This window comes from Diadema setosum, chromosome 19 (assembly GCF_964275005.1).
Source record: "Diadema setosum chromosome 19, eeDiaSeto1, whole genome shotgun sequence".
NCBI lineage: Eukaryota > Metazoa > Echinodermata > Echinoidea > Diadematoida > Diadematidae > Diadema > Diadema setosum.
The window spans coordinates 14,828,617-14,848,569 of NC_092703.1; the positions used below are offsets into that span (position 1 = coordinate 14,828,617).

The 19,953-nt window shown below is 38.6% G+C and overlaps 1 protein-coding gene across 1 annotated transcript in view; it reads right to left on the minus strand.

Annotated features, from left to right (window-relative positions):
- Positions 1–776: 776 nt before the first annotated feature.
- Positions 777–19,953, minus strand: part of LOC140243032 (syntaxin-binding protein 5-like) — a 176,284-nt gene continuing 157,107 nt past the window's right edge. The window contains exons 18-27 of the mRNA XM_072322772.1: positions 11,839–11,955; positions 10,242–10,364; positions 9,721–9,849; positions 8,975–9,069; positions 8,352–8,442; positions 7,480–7,588; positions 7,206–7,301; positions 5,852–5,976; positions 4,608–4,729; positions 777–3,068 (exon numbers count right to left, since the gene is read on the minus strand). Coding sequence (XP_072178873.1) covers positions 2,931–3,068; positions 4,608–4,729; positions 5,852–5,976; positions 7,206–7,301; positions 7,480–7,588; positions 8,352–8,442; positions 8,975–9,069; positions 9,721–9,849; positions 10,242–10,364; positions 11,839–11,955 — 1,145 coding nt within the window. The 3' untranslated portion in view covers positions 777–2,930. The remainder of the gene's footprint in view (positions 3,069–4,607; positions 4,730–5,851; positions 5,977–7,205; positions 7,302–7,479; positions 7,589–8,351; positions 8,443–8,974; positions 9,070–9,720; positions 9,850–10,241; positions 10,365–11,838; positions 11,956–19,953) is intronic.

Genomic DNA, 19,953 nt, shown 5'->3' on the forward strand with positions numbered 1-19,953 from the left:
AGGCCGTTTGTGTGTTTTGTGTGGTTGTTGGTTTGTTTGTTTTTTGTTTAGTGTGTAGCTCAGGAAGCTTCACACTTGATATTGAATGAAAACATTTTGGTGTACATGAAATCTTCTACAGAAAGCCTACCAGCAACAGCTTCCTTCATTGTGTATTTACATTTTGCTATTTACAACACATGTCATGGAATATTTTCATATGACTGTTTTACTTTTTTCCGTTTTTTTTTTCTTCATAAATACTGCAGATTTACTCTTCCATTTCATATTTTGTTTCTTTGCCATTTCTTTTCTCTTTTTTTTTGTTATTTTTATTATTTTATTTTTTTAGTAAGGACGACACACAAACACTCAGGAGATCACAGCTCTTAGAAAAGGACTGATCTCCAGCTACACACGCATTCACGGAGAAAAATAAATATATCGTATGTAAGTACATGTATACACTGCTATTGTGTTCATTCACGTACTGAGAGAAAGCCTATGCACAGGAAGTGCGTCACGCCCTGTGTTCATTTTTTTCGTCACTACAAACCCGTGGCGGCCCACCGGAGAATTTTATACGCACAAAACATCACTGCTCATCATCCTAGAACGTTGCTTGACCATGAAGGTAAAAGTGATACTATTTAACGTCTCAAATATCAAATATCTTTGTACATTGTATGGTATATATATATATATATTTATATATATATTTATATGTATATTTTTGGAGACGTGTATGTACACAACATTATTGATATGTAACTGCAAAAAAAAAAAATTAAACAAGGAAAGAAGCATTTTCTATTGAGCACAAAGTGGAAAATGAGACTGAAACATACACTATGCCTGAATTCTTGCTAACTACACTTGCAGTGACAAAGTTCAATTGGCTATTAACTTATGCGATACTCGTAAACAATCATGACCATAATATTCTCAGCAGCTGAGTACTACAAGCTATAAAAAACATGGCATTTGTCTGCATCTTCGATATGGTAGTATCAAACATATATCCATATCACACAGAGAAGTAATATGACATGAGCTACAAGCCAGTCTCTTCACAAGATTAAATTCCTCTAGAATAGTGTTACTATCTACAACTCGTAAATCCCGTGCTCAAAAACAGAACTGTTTCCAGCACCGGCTGCCGAAAAACTTTTGAGAGACATGCATCGAAAGAAAGCAAAGACGCTGTGCACTGTCGCTTGTATTTTTCACGATTTCTCTCTCATTTTAACTACTGGAATGTTTGGAGAAAGCCATCTGTACACATAATGTCCTGTTTTGAGTTATGCTGCAGTAACAAAGAAGTTAGCTAATAAAAAGGAAAAAAAGAAAAAGAATATTTGCACCAAAGTTTTTCAATGGACAGACAGACTAAAAACTCACTGTACTATAAGATTACAATTCCCTCATTCATTCGAGGAAACAACAAACAAACAATCAAACAAAAACCTCTCATACAAAAGAGAAACATCTGCTACAGAAAGTAAACTTGGCATATCAAAGTTTAGTACACTTGTTTTATCTCCTTTTCACAAAATTCACAGTAAATGAGCCATGCCAAATCTGTACCCAAGATGACATGAAACCATTTGCAACATTTGAAGTACTACCTGAAGAAAACAAAAAATCAGAGACAAAAACATAAGACATCTTGTGTCAAGCTTGGCATGCAGAAAGTTAATGCAATTCATACTGTCGATGGTTCAATAAACCTCATAATTGCCTTTTTTTTTTTGTAAATCATATCTTCCAAGAATGGAAAAAATGATACATTAAAGCCAGCCTGAAAACTGATACAGAGATAAAATACAGAGATACTCAAATATGCGATTTCAAATAAATATAAATTCTGTTTTTTTTTCTCTCTTAAATTTGCGCAATTTATTTCACAAGCTACATATCACAGTTCTTTTCAATTCATTTTATTCATTTTTTCTTCATTTTTCTAAAATAAGGGGGAAGGGGGAAGGTATTACACTCTTGTGCATCATTACTACTTTCTAGTACACTGAATTAACACTATTCATTATAATCTGGAAGAGAATCTTTACCCACATAGAATTTTTCCTTTTTTTTTCTGCTCATAATTTCTTCATACAGCTACATCACATAATATCATTGACAAATTTTAATCTTTCTCTGAACTTGACATATTCAAACATGTACACATTATTCATCTCCCCCAAGATCATCAGATACACGATGTAGTTGCGTGCACTGCCGCCATTCCAACTTTTGCTTTTTACGCATGTGCACTTGATATTTGATGATACTGTTCACATACTACCAAGTGCCCTACGGGCAGAAACCTCTCTGTTCCATTTTCCATGTCGCATTCCCTCGGTGAAGAGCTCCCAACTAGCTCTTGTGCATTTTGCTGATTAAATCCAACACATCCAATGGATAATCCTCTCATTGCAAATTGGCAACACAATGCCCTTCGTTTTCACCAGCATCCGATATTTAGCTATTCACCTCACTTTCTCTCGGCATTTTTTCCTCCACCATGCCGTTTCATCATTGCACGCTAACACCAGCAAATGACGAAAACAACGACAATCTCCACAACTCCTCATCTACGGCTGTTGCGTTACGTTAAAATCCTCAAGAGGAACGTATAGTTTCCATCCACCTTGCGCATTGAGCTGCGTGAACAGCGCCCTCTACACAAATGCTTCCTCCTTCCTCCAATCCTGTCTCGCAACAAATCTCAGTGAAGGAAACCGCACTTCTGAGATATCCTCCTCGTCTTCAGATGACGCTTACTTTGCCTCCTCCTCCTCCCTCGCCTCGCACCAGTGAAGAGGTGATCTGCCTCCGTTGCCACACAACGGACTCTTTGTCTCTTTTCTGCTCATCAAACTAACAAAAAAACAACAACGAATAGACTTAGAAATCGGAGCACTTGGCCCCCCGCGCCGCCAGAGATGCTCTCAGAACTGGTACCACTTCTTGTCCTTGTATTTCTGCATCATCTCTTTGGCAGCCTGCTGGAAGTTCTCTGCGTTGGCCATCATCTGAGCCGTCCTCTCCTCCACCTCGCTCAGCTTCTGTCCTCTCTCGTAGAGTGCCTGGGTGGAAGGGAAGAGGGGTAGAAAGTCAAGAGTGGTGATGACTCTTGCTTCATTGAATGGTGATCTGCATCCCATCCTTATTGCACATGAACCATTTATTGAGTTGACCAAGGTCATAAACAAACTGACATACCCAAAATAAATGGTGATGGAATGAAAAAAAAAATGCAGCATTCTGCACAACCAGGCTTGATGTGATCACTTCTCTATGCCAGACATGATGTATGCTGGTAACTGAGATGCTTTACTGCTGTTAACTCATTCTACCAACAAAATTAGTGCAATGACAGTACATACGTGTTCATCCATATGATTAAAGCTTCGACACAACTTTTCTCCAGGTGACAACCTCAATATTTCATTTACTGTAAAAGTGGATATTTTCGCATGAGTAATAATTTGTGCTCGGCTGGGTAAGATGAGTTTAGCGAGTTTTTAATCATGGGGAATCCAGACATGAACTACTGGAACATAGTAAGCAAAAATATTTGCATGCTTTTATTTTCACGCTATTTTCTGGTTGCGCGAAATGATGAAAATTTCAACACCGTGAAAATTTTCACTTTTACAGTAATACTTTTGTTGTTTGTTCTTGATAGTACAAGTAGAGATGAGACAGGGGTAGAGTAGATGGCACAGGACCGAGGGAATGAGTGTGAGGTATCATGAGGAGAGAGGGAACGGGAACTCCACGTGAATGGGAGGAGAAGAAAATTACTGAGATGGAGAAACAAAGAGACCAAACTTGAAAGGGAAGAGATGAGGAGGAGAGACAGAAGGAAACTAGAAATGTTGCTATGGCGACTGGTATGCCTCCACTGTATAACATTATTCTCAAGATGGGTCTACCAGTACATCCGACAGTTTCAGATGATTGGCAAGAAACTGAAATAACATCTTTGAAAGTTTGATTCTATAACCCCAAAATGAGTAGTTGAGTATTTACATATGTACATCCCTTGAACCAGGTTCTATTTGACCTCTGACCTTTGACCCCATCCTCCAAACTTTCTGGCAATACATGCATACACTATTGTTTCACAATAATACTTTCAGGCATTGGAGAGATATGGGAGAAACAGTGAAATTTCAGGATTTCATCATGACCTATGACCTTGACTTAGAGCATGTGCACCTACAAGCTGATAGGCACAACTTCATCTACTCATACATACATACATACATATGCCAAGTTTCATTTGGTTACCTCGAAACAGAGAAATGGCATTAGGGAAAACTGAGGATGAAATCAATGGAGAGAAGATGAGTGGAAAGGGGGTGAAAATGAGAGGGTAGATCAAAGAGGTTGACATTGCCATGACGACAGAACATGAGTAGAGTCAGAGAAAAGAATGAGGAACACACTAAATACACAATAAAGCAGTAAACAGACTTGATGAAACTGGACAGATGACCATAGAAGAACAAAGAGGAGATAACTGCTGGTTGATAAATGATAAACATAAGAGAAAATTTAAACTCCCTCCTCCCCTCCCCCCCCCCAAAAAAAAATAAATAAAACCTCAGCAAACTCACAATGCGGGCCTTGGCCACCTCTCCCATGGCCCCTCCTGCCTGGGCCCTGACGTTCTCTAGGCCACCGGTACCCGGGATGTGACGGGCGACACTCTTGGATGGCTTGCCGGCCGTCTCGCCGACTGAAAATATTCGCAAAGCAAAATTTGTGAATAATGAAATGAGCTACAAATGTGCTCACCAACTCAAGAAATGTCTGAGTAAATTGCATTTGGCTCAATCGCTCTAGACTAGTGTTCCATTGCTGGATGAGGAGACTGCTACAGATTGTGATGTCACGTATGTACAATGATATAGAAAAAATACAAATTTCATTTTTCATGAAAGATGCACATTCCCCAACTTGTTACTGACATACATGTATGTTGAGGGTAATATCATTTTCCCTTCTTTCTGAAAGAGGTGTGCTAAGTGCTCTTTCATTATGCTAGAAAAGTGAAAATATGTTGCATTTTCTTTCTATTTTCTTTTCTATACTTCGTAGTCCAAACATGAAGTCACAAAGTGTAGTCGTTTCATCCAGCAATAGCTGCACCAAAACTTCAAAAATTCAAAACTTTTGAACGGATCGTTTGATTTTCCTCAAACTTTGCCGATGCGTTGTACTGATATTGCTGAATTTCCTCAATTCACATTACATATTTAGGTTTCATTCTCATTTGAATTCTATGCACATACTCAACAAGGTGGTAACTTTTTGCAAAAAAAATATTGGCATATTAAAAGAGAAGTGGTTGTTGTAAACCTGCAATAACAGGTTTTCAAAAAGACATAAGACAACACTAAATTCACAAAGACAGTCCAACATCTTTGTGAAAGAGGATATTTTTTTGTTGTTGTTCAAAGGGAGACTGAATAACATCTCAAGCTTTGACACGAGACAGGATGCCCAATGTATTGTCATTTACAGTTTTCTTCGAGACTTAGATTTGCCGCATCCTACAGATACAGTGTATGCTTGACACCAAATGTTTTAATTGGTGGAAAGATTAAAAGGCTTACAGATTTGCCAAATCATACAGATGTGTTTGACACCAAATGTTGTTTGGTGGAAAGATTAAAAGGCTTGCAGAAAAAGCCTACTTTCCTTGGTAATCATCTTCAGGTTCTGTAACAATTCTTGAAGAAGTGCACATTTGTTGGTGCACACACATCATACCAAGCTGCACGTTGTAACTCATTAAACTCGACATCAAAAGTGATGGATAGGGACTGAAAAGACAGGAGGGGGGACTGAGACTCACATAGTTCCTCTCTATCCAGCGCTCCGCCCCCTCCACCAAAGAGACCCTTGAAGAACCCCTTGCTGGGGGCTTCGGGGGTGTTCACCGGCAAGAAGAGATCACCCAACATGTCATGAAGATTCTCACTGTTTGGGGGGGGGGGGGGACAAGGATATATTGATGTCAGCATTTCAATCACTAATTTTTGGAAACAAAGATGATGAAAACGGTGACACAACATTTGCTCCTGCAACCTATTTCTCTGGTTCTGTTTTCTCCAAGGACTTAGGGTTAGGGTTAGAGTTGTGATAGGGTTTTAGGTTTAGTTTGATGTGAGCATTAGGATTAGGGTAAGGGTTATGTTTGTGGGTAAAACTTATGTTTGGCTTAGCGTGCAGATATTTCATGGGAGCAATTGTCGCAGGAGCAAAAGTCATGGAACAGATGAAAACATCATAGTGTAAATATCATCAATCACAAATTTGACATAATCAATTAAACACACTTAAACTAAACTTATATAAAAAACTTTCAACTTGACACCTTATTGTATGATGCATAAGTACTGAATGATCTACACTGTAGCTTCACCTGACGTGAGACGTAAGAATGCCAGAGGAGACCTTAAACATTTATTGACATCTATTTCAGCTTTTTGGAATACTATAAAAGCATCTTCCAAATAGCATCTCACCAGTTTAAATGAAAAAGTAATATGATTCGATGAAATACATGTACTGTTGTAACTTGCACTAGAGACCCCGTTAGTTCTAAATTCTTTCATATAATGCAGGAATTCCATGGTGCATCAAAAACATGTGAGAGTGTTGCGCACATACCAAAGGAGGTACAATGTACTGCCATAGATGCCAAATATTTTGTAAAGCGCGAGTTGTAAGCCAATTTCAGAAGTGGATAAACTCGCAATTGGGAATGTGAATATCGTACTGCTGGCATGCTTTTAACATTAAGGTGTGCATGTACATGTAGTGTGCAGTTGCATCACTCTCATATTTTAATAGTACAAGCATAACCAGAGGGCAATATTTTGGCAGGTTTTTCATTACTGATTTTTTTTTTCTTTAAACACACAAAATTTGCAAAAACAAATCTTCAGTGAAATGCTCCGCATTTGCAGTATCTGGTTATGCAAGACTGTACCGAGTACAAGTACAATGTAATATCCCAAATACTCCATGTACCATTGGGCCACACTGAATACCCATATATCTTGAAAGACTTACATTGTACATATCATGACAGCTGCTGCAGTTACAGATTAATCTACCACACTAAACAGAGCAAAGCCACTTGAGAATACCTTCAGTGTTCACAGTTCAACGAGATATAAGAGATGATATGGCTGCTATCTTACCTCGCTTCACTACATATCGTATACCTCTGGATTTCAGTAGGTGAGCACTGGTACAACCCTTTACCATGTGAGCTAAATTGGAATGTTCGGCCGATCCTGGAACACAATGATAGAGGAAGAGAGACTTTAAAATATCAGAATAAAATGCAGTTGACTTCTTGCCAAATCAAGGTAACTCCTTCACATTTACGAGGAGAGATAGAGAGAGAGAGAAAGAAAAAAGGTTACTACATAGAATTTTGCAGAAGAAATAGACAGCAAATTCGTAACAAACCTGAGATCCGTGAGTGGAAGGTATTCTTTGTCTAGGAGAAGCCTGAAGCTAGGGAGACTGAACGCCATGACATGTCCATTGGCCACATAGCATGACAGGCAGACGCTATCTGTGAAGTATAAAAGAAAAGAAATCATTCACAGGGATGCCAATTAGAATTACAGAGAGGACCTGAAAATCATCTACAAGAAGCTTATTTTTTCTAATACACAAAAGGGGCTGAAATTTACTCTGCCAGGACCTGAATTCAGGCATTTGCCTGAAAACCTGGTATCAATGTATTCAATAACACATACGTGTACTGTCAGCTCATCTAGCTGGTCCAAGGAAATGTCATACAATGTGCAAATTATATCCTAACAAGATTTCTTTTTTTTTTTTTTTTTTTAAATGCAGCTATTTATTAGAATATTTTTCCTGATTTTTTTTTTCTCTTTTGGTAACAGTGAGTGATATCACACCACGGAGGTGGAAAGCGACCTCCCTGACCACACAAGTACACTTTTTACTTTAGTCCTGACTGTAACTTTTGAGAGTGGGAACATTAGATACATGCTCATATTGACAAGATTACATTTCTATATTATTATCATTATTTTACTTTGCTTTCAATAATATGAAATTATACACATCTCCTTAATACTTTTCTATCAGAGTTCATGAAATTTCAGATTTTCCAAAACAGCCAATACAGACTAACTTAGAACATCCACCCTGTACTTTCAAATATTAGCCTTTGCACTTTCCTCTCTTTTTTTCCACTTTAATACAGTATTCCACTAACACACATACACTGTTTTTTTTTTGTGGCAATTTGCATAAACACAGGAATTTGTATGGGAATTCCCACGATCTTGAGACGATAGACTCACTTTGCATACTGATGACATCGCTGCGGACAACATATGACGACTCTGATACTTTAGTTCTGTACACGCAGGTCTGGGAAGGCAGTGATATAACCTAATACGGGGAGGAAAAACCAAAATCCAGTAGTGATGCTTGTTAACTCTTCAAATATAAAACTCATGCTTGCATATGTATATTTCTAACTCACTTCACACTCATTTTCACTTCACACACTACAGTAACATGCTACAGGACAGTGAGTTGGCTCAGTTTAATAGTAGCGTGTCTGCTTCCAGATCCAAAGGACCCTGGTTCGATTCCCTAGTCTTAACTACGCAACATTGTGTGTAACATACAGTCCCCGCAAAGAGGAAAAACACTCTGTCCCCTGGATGAGACATACAATGGAGGTCCTGTGCGTGAGAGAGTCACAACTAATGCATGCAAAAGATCCCACTTCATTCATTTATTGCAAAACACAGGGTGCATAACCTGGTGAAGTGGTCCCGCCTCACATCCAACTGGACCCCATGGAAGACCAGCTATTGGAGCTGAATATGGGCTATCCAGCCATCTTTTCAGATGGAAATGAAACAAACAACCTTACAGTAATCACCACCTTGGGCCAGAGTACTGCTGGATTTACCTTGGCTTCTTTCTCTGAACATATGACGACAAACTGCCTGTCTGCTATTTCTGTGGACGATGAGGGAGACATTCGACTTCTTTGTAGAATGGGCTCTGAAATCAAAACAAAAACGAAAACAACACACAATCAACTCGTGAAACAATTTGTCACCTTTTCAGTAAATATCTTGATCATCTACATTCTAAATCAGACAAAAGCAAGTGACTGCTTGTGAATATACTGTCATAGATCCAATCTAACATTGATATATTTTTGAATTACACTGTGGTGTAAAGGAAAGGACTCTGAATTGTTAGCAGGTTGAAAATAATACCAAAGACCTTAATATGGGAGAGCAGTGCTATAAAAATTGAAGAGGCTACCCTGAGTAAATAAAGACCATGTTATCATAACTGTATCATTATTACCATAGATGTTGTTACTTTAATTTTACTCAGAATGCATTTAATAGGATTATTTAGGATTTCATAGATATTTCCTCATTACCCATTAAGTTCATTGACTCACAGAAGTGTCACATTGTGACAGTTCAGTTGAATGTGACAGTCATTATCAGACACCCCCTCGAAGAAAATCAAAACTATTAGGTAATCTCACAGGCATTATTAAAGTTTTGCATTATTTGTGCCAGCTAGTAGAGCAAAAGGCAACAACAAACAATGTATGTGTTGATCAGAGTACAGCAAGGTTCATGGATAGAACAGTTTGAGATGAGGTACATCGGAATCGGGACCGGGACTTACTTTTGTCCCGGCCATCACGGGGTTCCTTGTTGGGGTCCCTCCAGACCTCGCTGGCCGGTGGTACCTGCAGCCCGTTGCAGTCCAAGAAGGCTATGCACAGAATGCAGCCCTTCAGCCTAAAGACAGTGCCTGCAATGACAATAACAATTAAATGAATAATAGCTGGTTTTTAAATAGCGCATTTCAGACTTGTTTGAGAAAAATCACACAATCCATTCAAAAGTTATGAATTTTTAAACGTTATAGTGTATAAAAGTGCTGTCTGGTGTCCTCTCATCAACAACAAATGGCAACTCTGCTTAATTACATGTAGATACAATTGTACGTCCCGAATAATGCCGACGTATGTTTTACAGTAGCTCTTTATGCGCCGTGTTCTCATGCCCAACTCAGTCGATGGCGTACCAAGTTCGCAAACACACAAACCCGCCCAAACCGATCAATAAATTGCCAAATGAGGCCATGCAATGAAATCTTTACTCGGGATTCCAGTTTGGTGAAGTCAGTCCTTCACTACTCACCACTGGGCGTGACAATGACCGGTTGTGATAGTCTTTGTTCCCCAGGAGGTGGGAGGTTGACGACAATGCCCAGCACGGAACCCAGTGTGGTTCCAACCCATAGACACGGACAAGTCACAGATTCTGAGGGTAAAAATGTGAGAATTGGTACGACAAATGATTATCTTTAGGAGAAAACAGAAACAAAACGAAGCAAAATAAAACAGAAATGGACAATCTTCTTTTGCTTTCTCTTGAAACACTTGCTATCGCATCGTGAACTTCACTTGACTGTCATCTTCTGCCTTTTCAGAAATGTTCAGAATGGGTTTGTTGCTCAGGGCTGTCAGATGGAGGATGAAAGGTTACAAATGAAAAGAGGATGACGAGGAAGATTAGGAAACAGAGAGAGGAGGAGAAGGAAGGAGAGGAAATGGGACGAGAGGAGGAGTGGGGAGATGGATAAAAGGAAGAAATGGCACACAGGACAGGAAAAGGAAGAGGGTGAGAGATTTGAAGGATGAGGACATAGAGATGGAAGAAGAAATAGGAAGAAAAGTGGAAGAAAGTAAGAAGTAGAAAAGAATGAAAAGGAAGTAGAATGGGAGGAAAATTAGGATGGGGGAATGGAGAAGAGAATGAGGAAAATGTAGAGGAAAAAGGGGAGGAGAAAGGAAATGAGGAGAAGGAGAAGGGTGAGGATGGAGGACCAGAAAGAGGAAATGAGGAGAAGGGTGAGGATGGGAAGAGCAGGAAGGGGAAAAGGAGATGATGATGAAGATGATGAAGAAAGAGAAAAAAGAGGACAACTGGAGAAGGGAAAAGGGTGAGGAGAGAAGGAGGAGGAGTGTGTTGATATACATGTATGTTTGTAAAGTCTTTGCAATGATGAGTCTGAGCAAAGACTAACCTGCCAGCTGTAGCTGGATGTAACATGATATGCCCCATGTGCAAAGGACACACTGGAAGAACGAGTTGAATAAAGGCACTCACACAGTTCACATCAACTCAGCAATGTCTCCTCATTACTAAGAATCCTCCTTTCCAATTAAAGGCATATAAATGCCAAGACAAGGAGGAGGAGGAGGAGGAGGAGGAAAAGGAAATGAAGAGAGGAAAAGGGTGATGAGGAAGAGAACAAAGAGGAAGAAGAAGAGGAAGAGATGGAAGAAGGAAAAGCAGAACTGGAGGAGGAGGAAAGGGATGAAGATATGGAGGATGTATCAATCGAGAAAGAGGAGTCAAAGCTTTACGGCTTGCATCCTATGAAATCCTCAAGATCTATGCACACCAAAATATATCCAATCCAGGTATTGAGGGTGTACATCATGAACATATTTCCCTCATAAATGTAATATGATCATAAAATGGACATCGACAGTTCACCGACTTATTACCTTAAAGGCTAATAATAGGGAAGTAGAATTCCTCTAGAATTCCTCATCTTTGGTGTAGATGTGTACAGAAACAGGAGCAGAGAAAGAATGCACGACGGATATAAGCAAACATTCAAGATTTAGAAGGGTGACAAGACAAAGAGAGATGGGGGTGGGGGGGGGGGAAAGACCAAGAATGAGACAATTATAGAAACTAAAGGAGAGAAAACTAGACTGCTCACCTTCCTTTCTTGTATATGATTCAGCAAACGTGAGAATCTGCACCCCTTCCCTAGTCTCCTTCTCCAGGCTGGACATGCTGGAGCTACGCGAGCGAGTGAAAGATCCCTCACTGCGATCTGTATACAAAACACCGGGTACAGGAGGCTAAGCACACAAAAAATGATGTGTGTATGTACGTGTGAATAAATACATGATGTGAAGGGACAAAAATACCTGACAGAAAAAAAAAAAACCAGGAAAGAAAGATGGAGAAATGGACCAATCCTTGGGTGTACCATATTCGTGATTCAGAACATGAAATATTGACATAGACCACGTACCTGATAAAGGTTATGGATGAAGATGAAAATATATAACCAACATTACCGTTCCACAATGTTGCCATCAAGACAAAATGAACATACAATACATCATATTAGATACCTCTGGGCAGCTTGGTGGAGGAAAAAACAAATTCATGTGGGAGATGCATTTCCAAAATGTTCATTTTGTAAGTTTCATAGGTGAAATTCTGTAACATATATACATGTATGAGTACACTCTTAATCAAAATAGCAGCGTTGGATTCATAACGATTTGAACAATATATCACTACCTAATTGCATGATACCTTATTGTAGCATTACAAACTTTTTAAAACTTCATTGCACCTATGCTACATACATGTACATGTATATATCTGATTACAAAAGGTAGCAGAGATAGAACTGCAAGCTTTTACTATTCAAACATGTTTGTGCATTATAATTACCAGGTCAGTTTTTAGTCCATTGTTCTGAGTTTTCTAAGTTAAAATCCCTATAACCACTGGATGAAACCTCTGGTGTACAAGTCTAGCAAAACACATTTATGCATAATGTATGTATGTACATGTTTATGTGTGTACACTGTAGGCATGTGTGTCTGTGTATATAAATTTGGGTGTACAAGTGTATGTGTCTTCATACAATCTGTTGCTTGCCTTTCAGACACCACAGTATTGGACATGGTGGCTGAATTACAGAGTATTTCATGCACAGGACTTCCAACTCTAAAGTCTAATGTTCCACCTATTTCCATGAAATGGTTGTGGAATTCACATCTGAGCGGTACAGTGACACTTAAAACAATCTCAATGGTTGCAACCTTCAAAGATAGCATTAGAAAACAGAATTCAAAGTATGCCACTTAAACAGACATCTCTGTTGCCGAGCAATGCCATAAAAAGTTACGTACAAGTCTACTGCGTTCAAGTTCAAAGCAGAACTTGCAAAGTAATAATGAAGATATACGAGATACCTAAACTGATAACAAAAACTGTGAAATCCATATTTTACTATACAAGAAAAACCATGACATAAAAAAGGAGATGTGGTATATCTTGGTAAATAGGAAGTCTGAATGACACACTGTCCATTCCCTTACAAGAAACCACTACGTTTTATAGTGACAAGTCAATATGATTATAAACAAATTTGATAATGATAAATATGGTGTCTTTTTTAAATCTCTGGAGCAAGAAAATACAGTGTAGCTTTAAAAGAAAATACTGCCCATGCAATGATGATCAAGAAACCTATACTACATTTGTCCACTTTTAACTAAAATTTGCGCCAACGTCCTGTGCCTTGCACACATTTTGTTTTGTTTGGCTTTGGGTATTTTTTTTTTTGAATTTATTTACTTTTTGCTACAGGATAAATAAGATTTAGTGATCTATTTGTACACAGCACACCATTAAAGTATATGCTACTGTAGTTCTCCAGCTATTCTGGCCAATCGAAGGAACACCGCAGGCAATTACGAGAAATGCATTAAACGCTGCATATATGCACAGATATTGGTCAGAACCAATCATGAACCCTACTGCACTAGTGAATTTTTGTAGCACATGTCAATACAGATGAGAAAACAATTCATACATCTGATTTAAAAAAAAACAACAACTAAATATACATTGTCTATTTATATATTTTGCCAGTAAGTGCTCTCTTTATTTCTATGGACCCTCTTACATAACAGATCTCACTAGATTATCTACCGTACTATTCGTAACACTTCTGAGTAGCCAACTTCTGAATGAGATGACCAGTTCAAGTTTGGCATCAAGTTTCCTGTGACACCTCACGATACTTAGTGGTAATGAAGTTTGCAATTTCCAACCGTGATTCTGCTTTCTATATGCTGATATCCAAAGCTACACATTGCGAGAAAGTATCAAATCTACGGAGATATGATGAAGTTTCATCAATCTGGTACCTGGAATGAATTTCCACCGGTCCTAAAAAAAAAAAAAGCTTTCACTCATTTTGAAATTAATCTATTGTACTAGATCATCACTGCCCTATTGCCACTGCAAACTTGAAAAAGAATTATAAAGTAAGATAGAAGACAAAAACAAAACTATTCATGCAAACATTACATACAAATGTACAATCTTATAATCTAAACATCACTACATTGAAAGATTTGAGAGAAAAAGTACTGCATCATGCATATCTATGTTGATAACAATTGGACAGAAAATGATGACACATTGATTTTTATCATTACCGGTACTTAAAAATTCATGCAAACTACACATAGAAAAAAAACAAAAACATGGGATGAGAAGACAGAAAACCACTCACGCAAGATACTTGCGACCACAGATTCAACCAGAAGACGAAACCGAGGGACGGACGATGACTTTTTGTGACATGCTTCGGGCTGTGGGGCCGGGCCTGAGGCCGGGGCCGGGGCGGGGTGTTGTTCGTTACTACCGGATGGGGAGGGGACGTGGGTTGGGGTGGGGTTGGAAGCGAGAGAATTGGAAGAAGAGGAGCGGGTGGCAGAGGGCGGGGGATCAGAGTCGGTCGCCGGGAGCGGGGCATGCTCAGAAGTGGCGGGGTCCACGCTTCGGTCCGGCTGGTCGGCTGGAAGAGTGGGAGAAGCAGGTGTGGCAGACTGTGAGGGTGGGGGATCACTGGCAGAGGGGGTGGGGTCAGGGGGCTTGCTTGGACACGGGTTTTCATGGGCAGGGTCGGGACTGCCTACAGCATCGGCTTGGGGGGCTGCACATGGAAAAGCAGGGGGTGGGTTGGCAAGTGAGAACGAAACAAAATAGCACCCGATTTCCGGCAGAGATGGCAAAAACGAACAGAAACAAACACAGAGAAAACAGAATCCCACATTAAGACATCGACGTGCAAAATCATATCATGTTGACAAACGTAATGTGATCAAAATCATAAGATTTAGAATGACATGATTGTGGAATGGCACAAATCAAGATGTGAATTAGGACAAGAGTGGGATTTAAGGGTTGCAGAACAAGGGAGGCAAAAAGAGAGAGAAGAATACATTGCATAGCTCAATAAAATATTTGAACAATATATCTATTCTGACAGAGTGTACACGAAAGCACTAACTAGCAGGATACAATAAATTTAAATCATTTCATATACATGATTTGACTGCTAATATATATTTTGCTGCTTCATTTGATTTTCTCTCTTGTAAAGGGATACATACTGCATATATAATGGTGCATTCACATTTACATGCTGTAATGTACAGATTTATCTTTCCTCTTTATAAAGGGAGGGGTCATTGTAAAAGATTTATGCCAATCATATTCTGAATCAATTTCAGAACTTCATCATTTTCTTGGACATTAATCACTTCAAAGTGAAGTTGACTAAGTGTTTTCATCAAATCTAGTAAATTACCAGGGGTACTGACACAAATTTGGACAGAATTTTACCAAATAAACCAGTCTTTTTATCTGTAAAGTAAGAACCAGTAATATGCATGACTGCTAATGCAAAGCTCAATCGGTTATACAATGCGTGCAGTGATTTGCATTCTATTAGTTGACCTAATGCTCAATAGATTAGCGTGCACTAGATTATTACCTCCACCAAGAAGATTATGTTTATTTGGTATTGGTTTGTCTGTTTGTTTGCAAAATAACTAAAAAAGAAATTTGAATGGATTTGGATTCGGGAATTTTTATGAATTTTAGAAGGATTTTTTATTTATTTATTTATTTATTTATTTATTTTTTTTTTTTGGGGGGGGGGCAATTTTGGATCAATAAATGAGGGAGTTCAAGCTGCAAGTATTTGAGGTTTGCATATGCACACAATGCTCATGTCAAGGTGCAGAACAGGCAAAAGCTGATGACGATATAACAGAACAAGGTTTTTCTTTTGTATTATCATTTATGCGAAATAGGGTGATTTTCAGCCCACGCGCGGGTGGAAATGAGCTGCTTGGCGGAGGTCTGCACTCTCCTGAGTGCTTTGCTAGTTAATCTCTGTTTTTAAGACATTCTAAATCACACACTGCAGCACCGTGAGTTGATAGTTATGGCATTATATGGACCAAACATTCCAAAATAATCCAAACGAGGAACTCAATGCATTCAAAAAGAAGCAAACACAGTCCACACATGATCAACATTTCAAATGAATGCAGCAAGATTCTTGGTATTGTGCAAACCTGGTTTCTAAGTACAAAATATTGGTAACTCAAATGTTTGCAGCAAAATGTTCTATTTGAAGCAAGCCAAAGGAAAAAAAAAAAGTGAGAGAAACAAACTGATTTCAGCTAAAAAGTAAGAAAGAAAATCAACACATTCACATTAAGACAGCATAAAACAAAGTTCATCCATCCCTACCTAAAGCTATCCATTCTGGGGGGGTGTTTCATAAAGCTGTTCTTAAAGTTATGGACGACTTAAGAACAACTGGTGATCAGTTCTGTGCTGAATTATTGAAATTCTGATAAGTATAGCTCATCAGAACATGTTCCAGTCATTCTTAAGTTGTTCGTAACTTTAAGCACAGCTTTATGAAACACCCGCCACATGCTCTATCAGGCAGTAGACATTAAGAAGTCCAAGCAAGCTCTTATTATACTGAAGTAACTACTTTATACGCCGAATATTTCGCGAGGTTTTTATTTTCGCGAATTTCGTGAGTCGGATGCTAATCGCGAAATTAAAAACATGCGAAAATACTGACTCTGTACGCGTCTAAATTTCTCCGTTCAGTGCAGAACTCCATGATCGCAAATTTAAATTTGTGAAGATACAGTTGTGTAAGTCAGTACAACTCTAGGCAGAAGGATCACTGTTATGGCCTAAGTCGCTAAATTGGCAATGCTGTCAGCCAGGGCATCCTCCATGATCCACTGGCCACTGGCTGCTGGTCTTAAGGGAGATGTTGCACATTCATTTGGTCGGCTGCAAGGTTTCTCCTGCAGCATCCATACTTCCTACCACACAAAATCTAGTAATGGTGAGCTTCTCTTGATCTGGTTGCCATGCCAACAGGTGAAGACATTTTCTCTCCACACTGTATCAAATGCATAATTTTCAGTGATCTCTACAGTTTCTTTGGGTTTTTTTTTTTTTCTTCTTGGTCTCATGTGAAAATAAAAACACCAAAAATATATTAGCTGCTAATCTTCTGTTCTATTTCGATTGAAAGGGAGTTCAATTTCAATCTAACTTTCCCCTTGAAATACAGCAAGCTTTTTGACCACTTTCTATACAATCATTGCTATGGTTTGCTTCACAATATACAGTGAATGGCTTAAGAATGCAAGGGTATCTGCAATTTCATATGCCATACATTGTATTACACCAAGTGTCTACAACCAGACATTTCAAGTCCATTACGAATAACTACGTCAGAGTGAATGGCATGATATGCATAGAAAGTTCTACCAAATTATCCCGAATCCCACCGTACAAAGTTACTGGGTAATGTTCTTTACCAATTGAGGAGCAAGCCATTCTTAAAAAAAAACAAAAAACAAAAAGCCAAAAAAAAAAATATATTAACAGGGAACATGTCTGAGATGTAATCTGGGCATTCTGGAGAAAATGCACCAGCTATGGAGGAACCAGGGCCCCATTTCATAAAAAGTTGATACGATAACAACTCTTGCTGGAATGGCAATTGTCATGGTAACGACCAGAATCCAGCCTCCTGATTGGTTGTTGCTACTGGAAGTTGCCATTCCAGCAAAGAGTTGCCATCCTAACATCTTTTATGAAATGGGGCCCACAAGGCAAGAACTCAGCATGCACGAGCTGAATCGCAGGCATCAATAGCCGCGATAACACTGACAAAGATCATGAAGTTAAAAGATTGCAATCTTTAAGATCTCAAAGTTTTGCCAGTGTGACCACAAACTAAACACAACACTTCTCTCGCGGAACTTCCCATTCAATCTAGGGGGTATTTCCCAGACTCTTGATGTATTCAATTAATCATTCCTCAAGGTTAACTATGAGCTTTGCCATTTGCCAATTTGCTAATTTGAGAATGCTACGATGATGCTTATTAGGCATAAAAATAGTGCCCTGCACATGCACGAAACAGCCGTTTTCCATTGTAAAATCCAGGAGGAGGCGTTGTCTTAGCATTCACATCCAGATCTACAGCTTGCTATTAACTCTCATGCAGATACTGCTTTTGTTGTTTAATATTCCAAATGCATGCCACAGTGTATGTCAAATCCTTCACACCTGTTCCCAAGGCAATTTCACTGTATTATGCAAATGAGACACCTGTCCATTCATCTGTTGCATGCAATTTAACTGAAGGACTTCACTTTACAAGCTCAGCTGGATGGAGGAAATACTAACAAAAAACAAAACAACAGGAAAGTGCAAGTATTGCATGGGTAATAATTTTGTTTGTTGGATATTTTTCTGCAGCTGTAAACATCTTAGTTAGCCATATTCTAAATACTATGATGTAGATTTCCTCCCTGCTATTGACATACAATAACAAATGATGATGACAGTCTTTTGTTACAGCTTGGGTTGGAACCAGGTGCAAGCATTTGTTAGCAACAATAGTGAGCATGTTTACAAATATTAGGGGCAGGTGAGGTTGTTTACAACCAGTTGCTATGGCAATGAATGGCCATGTCTTCATACTTAAGCATTCAATTCAAAAGCATGATGCTGGTTTTGTAAAGAAAATGATACAATTGCTTTATTTAAACCAGGCATGCATAACATTCACTCTACTTAATCAGCTTCACATTCATACCACATACATTTAAACAAAAAGCCACATGCCAGAAGACATATTTTGTACAGTGTAAATATCTAAAAACAAATGACATGCTGCAATGTCAATTCTACTCCTGTATTCAAACAAAGGCATGCTGAATAATTTGTGCCAAAGTGCTTGACACATCTTTACTCCATGGACACGCTGGCAAGCTATTATCTTTCAGTATAAAAGAAAGGTGGAAACTGCATTGCCAAGTGGGTATACAGAGTTGATCCTGTAACACTTGTTCAGGGACTGTTACTTTGCGGAAACTACACCTAACGCAAAATAGAAACATGACATAAGCTGGATGCACAGGGAGATGGTATACAGAAACGACTGATTTGCCATAACACGTTGGAATACTACACCTTCATAGTAAACGCCTTTTTTTTCTCTATTTATAATCTACAATCATGATGTGACACTGTGATAAATCATTAAACTGATAAGGAATAAATAATGTCTACAAACTAAAACCTTACTATAGCTGATCTCGGCACATGGCTTTTTTTTTTCATTACAGCTTCTTAAAGCAGGATTCTTTCGCAAATCTTTAGTATGTGTCTTTGTCAAACGCTGCTAGATTCCTTCTTTTCTAGATTCTTAAAAGTAGGAAAGGTCAAATATATAGAATCTATTCTACAATTTCAAACTCCAGCAAGAGTTACATTCGAAAACATCTTTAATATTCATTCAACTTTGAGCTTTATCTCAACAACTAGTTGCGAGCATACTTGAAACCATCGTGCACCAAAACATTATGCTCTCAAAACTACTGTAAAAGTGGAAATTTTCGTGCAGTTCGTGCAACCAGAGGCAACCACAAAAGTAAAAACCCACAAAATTTTTTTTTGCTGTAATTTGTACCACCATTAATGTCTTGATTCTGTGGAATTAAAAACATGCAAAATTCATCTTACCCAGCCCAGCATGAAAAATAACTCGAGTGAAAATATCCACTTTTTCCAGTAGATATCAATTTGATGCGAAAATTGATAAAGCTTACTGTGCATGAATGTTCAATACTGTTAGTAATGCATCATATTCCAGCATGTTGTCCATACAAGTTGC